Here is a 14,194-nt window from a genome sequence, read left to right as displayed (position 1 = left end):
ACTCAAGGTATTTAGCATAGTTAATGGATTGGAGGTGATCTAATCCATAACTACTTGATTTTCACTGTTCTGAGTTACTGTTACTACACTAAATTTACTATATTATAACTAAGTCTACTGATTTCAAAAACATAGTATTCTAAACTCCTAGAGCAGATTAGTAATGCAGATCTTATAATGTGAACATGCCTATAAGCCAACAGAGATGACTCTTCCTCTAGATGAAAGAACACACAGAAAAACTCAAATTAAAACTTAAAACTCATGTAATTAAAGGGCTCTAGTTTTGAGGGCATAGGAATCACACTTTGGAAACAGTATCAGCCTGCCTAGCTACTCTACACACTGCAGATAGTTTTGACCCACTCTCTCCCCCATTTGAGAGGTAAAGAATCATTAGAATTGTCTTAAACGTTCACCATTTCGAATAATAGACGAACAAGCTTCTCGGACTCTCCTCTGTATTTGGAAGTTAGAGTTGATGAAGACACATTGAAGAATGTTGTCTTGCATTCTGTAGCTACTGCTTTAGCAAGGAGGGTCTTTCCTGTGCCGGGTGGGCCAACCATCAACACTCCCTGTTGGGAAAATAATAACATAACTGAGATTAACCTGCCACTGTTCTAATTCACAAGAATTCCATTACTGAGAACTAATTTTCAACTAATATATAATATTAAGATAAATAAAAAAATAAACAAAAGGATGCTTTATCACCAATTTACATCATTCATTTTAAAAGGTTATATTTAAAGTCTGAAACTCAGAAATGAGAAAAAGATAATGTCATAATACTGACATCATAATAATCATATGTACCAATAGTATTTGAATGTATTTCCTGCTAGTCTTTTGTTTGAACAAATTTGTCTTTTTGTTACACAGCTGTACTCAAGAATGTCCAGAATTTTGTAGCTTATCAATTAATATTTCAAGAATTTTTAGTAAGTGCAGAGTTAGCCATTAACACATTTTCTAAATCCAAGAAAGAGTTTTTTTCAGTCTCTTTTCAGATCAGCTCATGATTTCTTAAAAAAACTGAGCCACAATAGCCAAACTGTGGAAGGAGCCTCGGTGTCCATTCAAAGATGAATGGCTAAAGAAGATGTGGTCTATGTATACAGTGGAATATTCCTCAGCCATTAGAAATGACAAATACCCACTATTTGCTTCGACTTGGAGGGACCTGGAGGGTATTATGCTGAGTAAAATAAGTCAATCAGAAAAGGACAATCATTATGTGGTCTCATTCATTTGGGGACTATAAAAATTAGTGAAAGGGGGGCAGCCCCAGTGGCTCAGCGGTTTAAGTGCTGCCTACAGCCCGGGGTATGATCCTGGAGAGATCCGGGATAGAGTCCTACGTCAGTCTCCCTGCATGGAGCCTGCTTCTCCCTCTGCCTGTGTCTCTGCCTCTCTCTCTCTCTCTCTGTCTCTCATGAATAAATAAATAAAATCTAAAAAAAAAAAAAAAAAAAAAATTTAGTGAAAGGGAATAAAGGGAAAGGAGAGAAAATGAGTGAAAATATCAGTGAGGGTGACAAAACATGAGACACACCTAACTCTGGGAAATGAACAAGTGGTAGTGGAAAGGGAGGTGGGCGGGGGGTGGGGGTGACTAGGTCATCAACTGGGTGATGGGCACTGAGGGGGGCACTTGGCAGGATGAGCACTGGGTGTTAAGCTAAATGTTGGCAAATTGAACTCTAATAAAAATTTAAAAAAAAAAAACTGAGACATACCTGTATCGAATGAGTACTTATCTATTTTTCCCCCTCACTTCCCTGAATACAATAAATACTCATTTTCTACAACAATGTACTTGCCATTAACAGTAATAAACTTACTTTCCATGGCCTCCTAATGCCCTTAAAGAATTCTGGCATCCACATTGGTAACACCACAGCTTCCTTTAGCAACTTTTTAGCTTCTACTAAATCAGCAATATCATCCCTGAAAGAAGAGAGATTTTATCAACACCCTCTTAGATTATGCATGTAACTGTATGCAATCACTCTTGAGAACCACAGAAGCACACGGTTTTACACTGCTGCCAGAATGCAAAGCCCCTCCCTAGGTACCAGTGCACTAGCACACTGTGATGAGGCCTGCCACACCAACCAGTATACACAGAGCACAATCTGAATCATCAATTCTTGGCAATAATGATTTCCAATGTGGTGAATGAGAACACTGGTCTATAGACCTACTCTAAGTATTTATCATGTGACTTCATTTTAAATTCCTGGCCTTGTGGTGCTCCTTTCATAAACTCCATGATTTAGAGACAATGAGCCCATTAAAAAAATAATAATAATAAAAAATAAAGAATAAAAAAGGCATAAAGCAGAGGCAGGCTACAATATTGTTGCCCCCAACCCTTTTAAGAAATAGGCACCAAGGATGAAGAGTATCATAGAGACTACTATGAAGTCATCACCAACCAGTAGAAAACTCTGCTACTACTATTACTGGTACATGTGGCATTTTCATGAAAGTATATGTTCACTGTATAAATATAAAATACCAAAAAATATTTTTAAAATACCCCCAAAACCATACCTAAAAATCATAAGGTTTTAATGAAAAATATATAACAGAATGAACCTAACTTTGTGGGAAAGGGGGCCTTTTATTTTTTTAGGTTTTTTTGAAAAGGAGCTTTTAGAGAACTCAGAGAATTACAGTTCTTTGATTAGATATGATAAATCAAGTTGAGAATCACTGCTCAAAATCATAGAAAATAAAAGCAACATCCACAGGATAAACCTATCGATAACAAGCAACAATGGGACAACAGTGCATGCAACTCCAGGTCTTGGACAGGGTTTTGAGTTCAAGCGGCACTCGGGCATTGAGCTTACATAACAAAAAACAAAAACAACACACATGCGTAAGAATCACTGCCATTTCACCAGTAGAGGATGTCCCAGAAAGAAGATGGAATTTCTGTGATCTTATTCCCACTCTGTATAGAAGATTTTTTCTAAATAGAAACTTACTTATCATTTGTTACTTTCTTAAATAAAAAAAAAAAAAATCTCAACAAAAACTTGGTAGAGCCTAAACCAAGTGCTGGGTTCACACTGCATGTACTCTGGTTCCATCCCCAAGGACTGATCTTCAGTGCATGCCCAGATTGGTTCCATTTACTTTCCCTAAATGCATTATCAGCGCCTAATTATTTTGTTGTGATATAACTTACCATCGAACATTGGGATTCTGAGAAATTATATCTCTTTCCAAAGCTTCTACTAAGTCCTTATCATATCCAGTACTATCAAATTTACTTGTCTCTGGTTCGGTAACTGCAGCAGGTGATTTGTTCTACATCAGGAGAAAAAAACAAGAGCTTCTGATTGACTCAAAAAATTATACTCAGAAACAAAGATCAGACTCCAGTGATATTTTTAAAAGAGCTAATCTAATAATACAAGTAATAGAGAATCAAGGCTATTCAGTCATTCTTCTCTATCAACATCAGAGTGAATTATTAGAGTTTCATATTCAATCTTTATTTTTACATAAAAAGTATGACAAAAATGTTCAAGAAAAACAAAAATATTATGCATACAAATTAGAATTAAAAAATCAACATTGAGATGAACAGTGATTACTAGTGAATATCAGATAGTGATATTTATCTCAAAGCTTTAGAGGAGATAAGTTTAAAGACAGTTGGGATCCCTGGGTGGCGCAGCGGTTTGGCGCCGGCCTTTGGCCCAGGGCGCGATCCTGGAGACCCTGGATCGAATCCCACATCGGGCTCCTGGTGCATGGAGCCTGCCTTCTCCCTCTGCCTGTGTCTCTGCCCCCCTCTCTCTCTCTCTGTGACTATCATAAATAAATAAAAATTAAAAAAATATTTAAAAAAAAAAGTTTAAAGACAGTTTATGTAGCTGAGATTACAGCTCACTCTTAAAAAAAAGGAAAGTATGTATGTATGTATGATTGATATTTATTTGATATTTATTTATTTATTAATTAGAGTGAGACCATGCATGTGAGTAGGGTGAAGGGTAGACGGAGAGGCTGAGAATTTCAAGCATGAAATGCTGAGCACAGAGCCCCACATAGGGCTCTATCCTACAACCCTAAGATCATGACCTAAGCCAAAACCAAGAGTCAGATACTCAACCAACTGAGCCACCTAGATGCCCCATTTACAACTCACTCTTAATCACCTACTCATTAATGCTCTTAAAACATTGCTTTTCACTGTTCTTACCTCACTCCAAAAGAGACATCCCAGTCCCAGGTGTGATTCCCTCCCATCCTCTGTGACAGCAATCATTAGGGCCACAGCTCCTAAGCCCTGTACTAAAACATTCCAGGGCAAAATGGGAAACTCACAGAGCACTGCAGGATATTTTACATTTTTTTAGGGAAACCCAGCAGTATCTGTTGAATATTAGGGGAATTACCAGCTCCAGGCAATTCTGTTTCTAAATTAAAACTGCTGCATTCCTTTCAATAATGCCAAATTTTTGTAAAGCTGGGTTTCTGGCAGTTTCTATGATAAAACAAACAGTGGGGGGAATCCCTGGGTGGCTCAGCGGTTTAGTGCCTGCCTTCAGCCCAGGGTGTTATCCTGGAGTCTCGGGATTGAGTCCTACATCAGGCTTCCTGCAATGGAGCCTGCTTCTCCCTCTGCCTGTGTCTCTGACTCTCTCTCTCTCTCTCCCTCTCTCTCTGTGTGTCTCTCATGAATAAATAAGTGAAATGTTTAAAAAAATAAATAAAAATAAAATAAAACAAACAGTGGGAAAAATCAAGGTGAAAGAGGAATCAGAGAAATATCCACTCTGCCTCCAATGTCTGAGAAACTGAGCAGTGCCCAACATACACTGTTAGGACATAGCAAATTTGTCTGAACCTAACTTCTTCACCAATGTATGAGTATTCTTTTTGTCCTAAAGGTGCTGTGAAAAAATTAGACACACTCATGAATTTTATAAGGCAAGAAAATTTATGAAGGTCTGCATTAGGGTAGACAGTCATTTACTTGGTCTTGTACTAGAATTCTTACATTGTCTCCTTAATACTGTTTTGCCCATACATTATTTGTCAGTGCTGTTATCTAAAGTCAGCATTAATGTGTCTGTATTAGTATCTAAACTTAACCAATATTTACACATTCAAAAGTCTTACACTAGATGGTCAGTAAGTGTCTGTCTCACAATATACATATTCACTATCTAATACCAACATAAAACAAACAAACAAGGAAGGTATTGCCTTTAAAAGAGGAGAAGGGGGCAGCCCGGGTGGCTCAGCGGTTTAGTGTCACCTTCAGCCAAGGGCCTGATCCTGGAGACCCGGGATCAAGGCCCATGTCAGGCTCCTTGCACGGAGCCTGCTTCTCCCTCTGCCTGTGTCTCTGCCTCTTTCTCTCTCTCTCTCTCTCTCTCTCTCTCTCTCTCTCTGCCTCTCATGAATAAATAAATTAAAAAAAAAAAAAGGAGGAGAAGGTTAGGGCACTTGGCTGGCTTAGGCAGAAGAGCATGCATTTCTTGATCTTAGAGTTGTGAGTTCAAGCTCCATGTTGGGTGTAGAGATTACTAAAAAGAATAAGGAAGGAAGGAAGGAAGGAAGGAAGGAAGGAAAGAAGGAAGTCAATCTGAGTATTTATGTAGTCTTTCTTTTCTTTTTTTCTCTTTCTTTTTTTTTTTCTTTTCCTCTTCTTTTCTTTTTCTTTCTTAGATTTTACTTATCTGAGAGAGAGAGAGAGAGAGAGAGAGATAGCGACACAGATTACAAGAGTACGAGCAGGGAGGAGAGGGAGAAGCAAGCTCCCCAATGAGCAGAGAGTCTGATATGGGGCTCGATCCCAGGACTCCAGGATCATGACCTGAGCTGAAGGCAGATGCTTAAACAACTGAGGCGCCCAGACATCCTGCAGTTGTTATTCCTTCACAAATATTTACCAAGAACCCATTCTGTGCCAGCAGCTGTGGGGGACAGAAAGAAGACACTGTCCCTGATATTTGGGAACTCACACTGTGAGCCTAGCAAGACACAGACAGAAAGTACTTTCTAGTTGCTCTCTTTCCTCCCACAGAACACAGTGCTAAAGGGATGTCTGCAGACAAAGCAAAATGAATTTAAGCTAGGCAGAAAGGAGTAACAATTCAATAATAGGTCAGCCAAAGGAAGCTATGGACTTTCAAGTGCTGACATTTTTTTTTTTTAATAAAGATTTCACTTATTTGAAACAGAGGGAGAGAGAGAGAGCAAGCACAAGCAGGCAGAGGGGCAGAGGGAGAAGCAGACTCCTCCCTGAGCAGAGAGCCCTATGTGGGCTTGATCCCAGGACTCTTGAGATCATTACCTGAGCTGAAGGCAGACTCTTAACCGACTGATCCACCTAGGGGCCCCAAATGTTGACATTTTTGATAGGATTTTATTTAATTAGTTGAAATAGTACAATTTTCTTGATGCTTAAAATAAAGCTGAAGATGAACCAATTAACCAGGAAGTAAATACCCAACTTTAAAACCAGTTATTGTAAAAGCTGACAATATCAGAAACACAAAATCCAAATATACTGTCTCCATTAAATGAGTTAATTAAAAATGACAGCTAGGCTTTCACTCACAGGAAGACAGAGTAAATGTACTTTTCACAATTCCTTCTGCTATAGAGAACTAAAAACCCTGGCATTGGGATGTTTGAGTGGCTCAGCAGTTGAGTGTCTGCCTTTGGCTCAGGGCATGATCCTGGAGTCCTGGGATCAAGTCCCACACTGGACTCCCTGCATGGAGCCTGCTTCTCCCTCTGCCTATGTCTCTGTCTCTCTCTGTGTCTCTCATGAATAAATAAATAAAATCTTTAAAAAAATAAAAATAAAAGTAAAAACAAAAACAAACAAACAAAAAAACCCAACCCTGTCGTTATACACTAAACAAAGACAGGACTTCAAAAAGTATAGAGAGAGGCAGGCCAACCAGGGAACCTAGACAAGGTTGTGTGCTCTCTAGATTTTCCTTCTCCTTCATAAATCCAGACTCAAGGTCAAACAAGACAGAAACCCAGAAACAACAATGTGAGCAAATAAAAAGACCCCAACAAAAGCTTATTCTCTCTAGCCAGAGGATCAAAAAAGAGGGAGGCTTAGCAAGATAAAACTTCAGACAACACTCTATTCCAGTCAAGCACCTTGGTAAAGGCTGGGGGCCTACCCTACTCAGGGGAGCAAAAGCCAGGTGGGGAGCCTAGATATCCACTTGGGAGGCTGGAATGAGGTACTCTACCCTGCCCCAATCACAGTGTATCAGAGGCCAATCAGGGGACTGGAATTTTCATCCCTGCCAATCAGTAATAAGACTTCCACTCAGTGGAGATTACAGAGGGAGCCTGCACTTCCATCCCCACCAGCAGTAATGCGGCACTGGGGTGGTGTCAGAGGAAGACTCATAGAGTCAAGACAAGGTCACCCCCATTACAATGTCACTGGAGTTCACATGGAGAACTTCCACCACAACTCAGTGGTAATGAGAAGACCTCTTCCCCATTCCGGTGTCAACAGAGGCTATGTGGGAACCTAGACTTCTACTTTCACCTGGGAGCAATGGCCCCCTGGCTTTCCTGCCACAGCAGTGTCAGAAAAAGTCAGTTATAGTCACCTATAACAGTAGGTGTAAATAAGATCTAGAGTCTCATAACATAATATGAAAATATCCAGGTTTCAATCTAAAAATCACTTGATATACTAAGAGCCACAAAGATCTCAAAGACAATCAACACATGCCAAGACCAAGAAGACAAAATTTCAAACAAGCAATTATGAACATGTGAAACAAACCAAAAAACAGATAACTTCAGAAATAGAACACCCCAAATTAATCCACTGAGAGTAATAAGCAAAAATAACACCATGCCAATAGGAAAAAAAACTATTCAAATGAAAGTAGATTTCTCCTCAGAAAAGGAGGCATAAAAATTTTTTTCAAGTGCTAAAAGAAAAAAAAAAACTGTCAACACAGAATCCTCTACCCAGTAAAAATGTCCTTCAGGAATGAAAGGGTAATCAGACCATTCTTATATGAGGGAAAAGTAAGAGAGTTCTGTTGCCAGGATACCAATCCTAAAAGAATGGTTAAAAGAAGTACTCTAAAGAGAAAAGAAAAATGTAAGGAAGAACCTGGAAAGATCAGGAAGGAATAAAGAATGTAGTAAGTAAAAATATGGGTAAGTACAATTGGCTTTCTTTCTCCTTTTGAGTTTTCTTTTTCTTTAAAAGATATTATTTATTTATTTGACAGAGACAGAGAGAGCATGAACAAGGGCAGTGGCAGGCAGAGGGAGAAGCAGGCTCCCTGCTAATAAGCAGGAGCCTGATGTGGAACTTGATCCCAGAACCCTGGGATCATGACTTGAGTTGAAGGTAGATGCTTACTGATTAAGCCAGTCAGGTGCCCTCCTTTTGAATTTTCTAATTTATTTAACAGTTGAAGCAAAAAGTTTAATGCTGTGTGATTAGGCTCTAAATAAGGGAAAGGAAATATTTTTTAAAAGATTTATTTATTTATTTATTTATTTATTTATTTATTTATTTATTTATTTATTTATTTATTTATGATAGACAGAGAGAGAGACAGAGAGAGGCAGAGACATGGGTAGAAGGAGAAGCAGGCTCCATGTCGGGAGCCCGACGCGGGACTCGATCCTGGGACTCCAGGATCGCGCCCTGGGCCAAAGGCAGGCACTAAACCACTGAGCCACCCAGGGATTCCCGGGAAAGGAAATATTTAAAAACAATTATAAATGGTGGAGGACAAAGGAATATAAAAAGCAAAACGATTTCTATACTTCATTTGAAGTGGTAAAATGACAATACCAGTCAACCAGTACAAGTTCTTTATATATAATATCTAGGGCAACCACTGAAAAAGCTAATAAAAGGGATATACTTAAAATCACTACAGAACATCAAAAGAAAGTTCTAAAAAAATGTGCAAGCAACCCCCATGCAAAGGCCAAAAAAAAAAAAAAAATACACGAAACAAAACAAAATTAAAAAAAATAAAGAAAAATAAAGAAAACCCCAATCAGAAAACTGAAAATAAAATGGCAGACTTAAACCCAATATAACAAATACTTTAAGTATAAATGGCCTATATATACCAGTTAAAAGACAGGGATTGGTGAAATAAATTAAAACAGGACTCAAGTATATGCGGTCATCAAGAAACTAGTTCAAAAATAGTGATACAGGTAGGCTGAAAGTAAAATATTTGAAAAAGGCTTAATGTAAACATTAATCAAAGAAAAATAGACATGGCTATATTAATATCAGATAAAGTCAATTTCAAACAAAATAAAACCAAACCTACCAGAGAAAGATACTACATAATGATAAACAGATCAATCCACCTAAGAAAACAAAGCAATCCAAAAAAAAAAAAGAAAAAGAAAACAAAGAATTCCTAAATGTGAATGCACCAAACAACAAAGCCACAATATATGAAGCAAAAACTGATAAAAGTGAAAGAAATAGACAAATCTTTAGATATAACTGGAGACTCCAACAACTCCTCTCAACAACTGACAGAAGAACCAGAAAGGAAATGAGCAAGGAGGGGATCCCTGGGTGGCTCAGTGGTTTAGCGCCACCTGCCTTCGGCTCAGGGCGTGATCCTAGAGACCCGGGATCGAGTCACACATTGGGCTCCCTGCATGGAGCCTACTTCTCCCTCTGCCTGTGTCTCAGTCTCTCTCCCTCCCTCTCTCTCTCTCTCCTCTCTCATAAATAAATAAATAAAATATTTTTTTTTAAAAAAAGGGAAATGAGCAAGGATATAGAAAAACTCAACAGCACCATCATCTAGCAGAATCTAATGGACATTAATACAAAGTGCCACCCAACAAGGACAAAATATACATTATTTTCAAGTGCTCACAGAAAATATTTCCAAGTGTTCATAGAACATTTACCAAGAAAGACCATGTCCAGGGCCATAAAACAATCTGACATCATACAGAATATATTCTCTAAGCACAAAGGATTCAAACTTGAAATCAATTAACAGAGAAGTACACAATCTCTGGACAATCAGAAACTAACACACTTCAAAATAATCACAAGGTCAAAGAGGAAGTCTCAAAAGAAATTTAAAAAAATATATTGAATTAAATGAAAAGGTAAATACAACATAATTTCTGGGACATAGCTAAAGCAGTACTGAGAGGGAAGCGTAGACCACTAAATGCATAAAGTAGGGCAAAGTCTTAACCATCTAAACTCCTACCTAGGAATGTATAAAAGAAGAGCAAAATAAACTTAAAGCAAGGAGAAAAAAGACAGTAACAGTGATAAGAGCAAAAGCCAATGAAACAAAAAACATAAAAAAGGGAAAAAAATCAATAAAACGAAGAGGTGGTTCTTTGAAAAGGTGAGAAACTAACAAACCTCTAGCAACACTGAAAATGAAAAAAAAAAAAAAAACTCACCAGAAAACACATATTATCAACGTCAAGAATGAGCTACAGACTTGTAGATACCAAAAGAATAGGGAATCTTAACAAAAAATTCTACATACATAAACTTGGTAACTTAGACAAAAGGGAACACTACCTTGAAAAACACAAATTACCACAACTTGCCTACTATGAACGATTATTTGAACAGCCTTACAACTACTGAGGAAACTGAATTCATAATTTTAAAACCAAAAAAGAAATATCCAAGTCCAGATGTTTCACTGGAGAATTTAATCAAACATTTAAATAAGAATTACCAATTTGACACAGTCTTTTCTGGAAAACAGGTAAACACTTCTCAATTCATTTTACGAACCTAATACTATGATATCAAAGACAGTTAAAAAAAAAAAAACAAGTATGGACCAATATCTCTCATAAATATAGACACAAAAATCGTTAACAAAATATTTCCAAATAGAATCCAGCAAGAAAAAAAGAATTATGTACCATACTCAAGTGATGTTTATCCCAGGGAGGCAACTAGCTCAATACTTTAAAAAAATATCAATGTAATTTATATAATAACAGGTTAAAGAAGGAAAACCATAGCATCATGCAATAAATGCCAAGCAGGCATCTGACATAACTCAGTATCTCTCTCTCTTTTTTTAAAGATTTCATTTATTTATTCATGAGAGATAGACAGAGACACAGGCAGATGGAAAAGCAGACTACATGCAAGGATCCCGGGTCTCCAGGATCAGGTCCTGCCTGGGTTGAAGGCAGCGCTAAACCCCTGAGCCACCCGGGCTGCCCTCAATATCTCTTTAGGATTAAAACTCTCAGAAAAACAAGATTAAAGAGGAACTTCAACCTGATATGAAGCATATGCAAAAAACCTAGCAGTAACATCATATTTTATTTTATTTTATTTTATTATTTATTTATTTTTTAATATTTTTTATTTATTTAATCATGAGAGACACAGGGTGGGGAGGGAGAGAAAGAGAGAGAGGCAGAGACACAGGCAGAGGGAGAAGCAGGCTCCACACAGGGAGCACAATGTGGGACTCGATCCCGGGTCTCCAGGATCATACCCTGGGCTGAAGGCAGCACTAAACCGCTGAGCCACCCGGGCTGCCCAACATCATATTTTATAATTAAATACTGAATGCTTTCCCCATAAGGCTGAAAACAAAGCTAGCATGTCCACTTTCACCACACTTATTCAACATAATGCTAGAAGTTTTAGCCAGTGTAACAAGAGGAAGAAATAAAACTGTCCTGTTTGCAGAGGACATGATGTCTACCCCAAAAATGCTAAGCAATCTGCAAAATTTCTCCTAAAATAAATGACTTCAGTAAGGTGGCAGAACACAAGATAAACATACAAAGTTTGGGCCCCTGGATAGCTCAGTCAGCTGAATATCCAACTCTTGATTTTGGCTCAGGTCATGATCTTGGGATCATGACATCAAGCCCCACGTTGGGCTCCACACATACTGGCGAGTCTGCTTGAGAGTCTCTCTCCTCCCTCTGTCTCTCTTCCCCTGCTCGTGTGCTCACTCCCTCTCAAATAAATCTTAAAAAAAAAAAAAAAACATACACACACAGATCAATTTTATCACTATAGAAATGCAAATCAAAACCTCAGTGCAAGGGGTGCCTATGTGACTCAGTCAGTTAAGCATCTGCCTTCAACCTAGGTCATGATCCTAGGGTGCTGGGATCAAACCCCACATTGGGCTCCCTGCTCAGTTAGGGAGCCTGCTTCTCCCTCTCTCTCTGCCATTCTCCACTCTTGTGCTCTTTGGTTCTATCTGTCAAATAAACAAATACATTTAAAAAAATAATAAAAGGCAAAAAACACAGAAAATGACAAGTGTTGACAAAGATATGGAGAAACTGGAACCCTTGTGCATCGTTGACAGAGATGTAAAATGGTTGCAAATACTGTGGAAGTCTGGTGGGTCCCTAAAAAATTAAAAATAGAACTATACATGACTCAACAATTCCATTTCTGGATGGATATATATATATCTACAAATTTCCAAGAGACCTGAAAACAGGGTCTCAAGGAACAATTATATACACCCATGACACAGAAGCACTATTCACAATAGCCAAAAAGAAGCAACCCAATGACCTCAGATGGATGACTAGATAAAGACCAATGGAGTATTAGCTTTAAAAACAAAGGAAATTCTAAAGACATTACACTAAGTAGAATAAGCTAATCAAAAAGACAAATACTGGGGCAGCCCCGGTGGCGCAGCGGTTTAGCACCGCCTGTAGCCCAGGGCATGATCCTGGAGGCCCTGGATCGAGTCCCATGTCGGGCTCTCTGTATGATGCCTGCTTCTCCCTCTGCCTGTGTCTCTGCCTCTCTCTCTGTCTCTATGAATAAATAAATAAAATCTAAAAAAGAAAAAAAAAAAAGACAAATACTGTATGATTCCACTTATATGAAATACAAATTTCTCATGCATCCCAAGATCATGACCTGAGCCCAAATCAAATTCAAATAGTAGTCAAATTCATAGAGACAGAAAATAGAAGAGTGGTTGCCAGGGGCTAGGGAAGGGAGAGGAATAGCGAATGTGATATGATTTGTAGTTAAGTGTATATTCAGTCTACGTCCTGTTCCTGGTACACAGCTCCTTCAGCCCTTGTACTTTCTTAAATGTCAAGAACAATCAAAGTATTTTTTTGTTGAAATATTTAGCTTTTGTTCCCAGCTCCTGAAATTGCTCCAGAGTGGTAAAGGTGAAAGGGGTATCTGTTAATTCCTAACAAGCCCCTTTCAACCAAACAAGAGTTTATGTTAATGAGGTCAATTTTGGAAAGCCCCTGAATAACCACAGGATGGGGCTGTTGTCAAGAGAATCAAACATGTGGCTAAAGGGTTAGAACTGAAGCCCTAACCCTGAATTTATTTTTTTAATATTTTATTTATTTATCCATAAGAGACACAGAGAGAGAGAGGCAGAAACACAGGCAGACGGAGAAGCAGGCTCCATGCAGGGAGCTGATGTGGGACTCAATCCTGGGACTCCAGGATCATGCCCTGTGCCCAAGGTAGGCACTAAACTGCTGTGCCACCCAGGGATCCCTAGCCCTGGGTTTAAATCAATGGCCAATGATTTAATCAATTGTGACCACACAATGAAAAGTCCATAAAAACCCAAAAGGATAGGATCAGAAACCTTCTAGCTTGTGAACATGTGAAGGTGCTAGGAACATGACTTGCCTGGAGAAGGCCTATGGAAGCTCTACACTCCTTCCCACATACTTGCCCTATGTTACTCTTTCATTTGGCTGTCCCTCTGGTACAAACTGTTATTGCTGAGTTCAGTGAGTTGCTCTAGCAAATTACTGAACCAAGGAGGGAGTCATGGTAATCTCTGATTTATACCAGTTGGTCAGAAGCATAGGTGATATCCTGACTCTCAACTGGTACTGATGTGGGAGCAATCTTTGGGGACTGAGCACTTAACCTGTGAGATTTGATGCTAACTCCGGGTAGGTAAGTGTCACACTTAAGTTGTAGGGTACTCAGCTGATGTTGGAGAATTGCCTGGTGTAGGGACAAAACCCTACACACTTGTAATACACAAGTGTTCTGTGAGCAGCGAGTAGGCAGAAAGTAGAGTTTTCCTTTCCAAGGAGTTACTGTTTAATGGGTCGAGTTTCTGTTTTGCAATATTGAAAATGTTCCATTGGATAGATGGTGGTGATGGTACCACAACAATATACGCATATTCAACTG

The 14,194-nt window shown here is 38.6% G+C and overlaps 1 protein-coding gene across 1 annotated transcript in view; it reads right to left on the bottom strand.

Moving 5' to 3' along the window:
- KATNA1 (katanin catalytic subunit A1) overlaps positions 1-14,194 on the bottom strand; it is a 46,233-nt gene that overhangs the window by 7,951 nt on the left and 24,088 nt on the right. The window contains exons 5-7 of the mRNA XM_025997986.2: positions 3,206-3,327; positions 1,848-1,953; positions 420-578 (exon numbers count right to left, since the gene is read on the bottom strand). Coding sequence (XP_025853771.1) covers positions 420-578; positions 1,848-1,953; positions 3,206-3,327 — 387 coding nt within the window. The remainder of the gene's footprint in view (positions 1-419; positions 579-1,847; positions 1,954-3,205; positions 3,328-14,194) is intronic.

This window comes from Vulpes vulpes, chromosome 1, assembly GCF_048418805.1.
Source record: "Vulpes vulpes isolate BD-2025 chromosome 1, VulVul3, whole genome shotgun sequence".
Classification (NCBI taxonomy): Eukaryota; Metazoa; Chordata; class Mammalia; order Carnivora; family Canidae; genus Vulpes; species Vulpes vulpes.
This window is presented reverse-complemented; position numbering and strand designations above follow the sequence as displayed.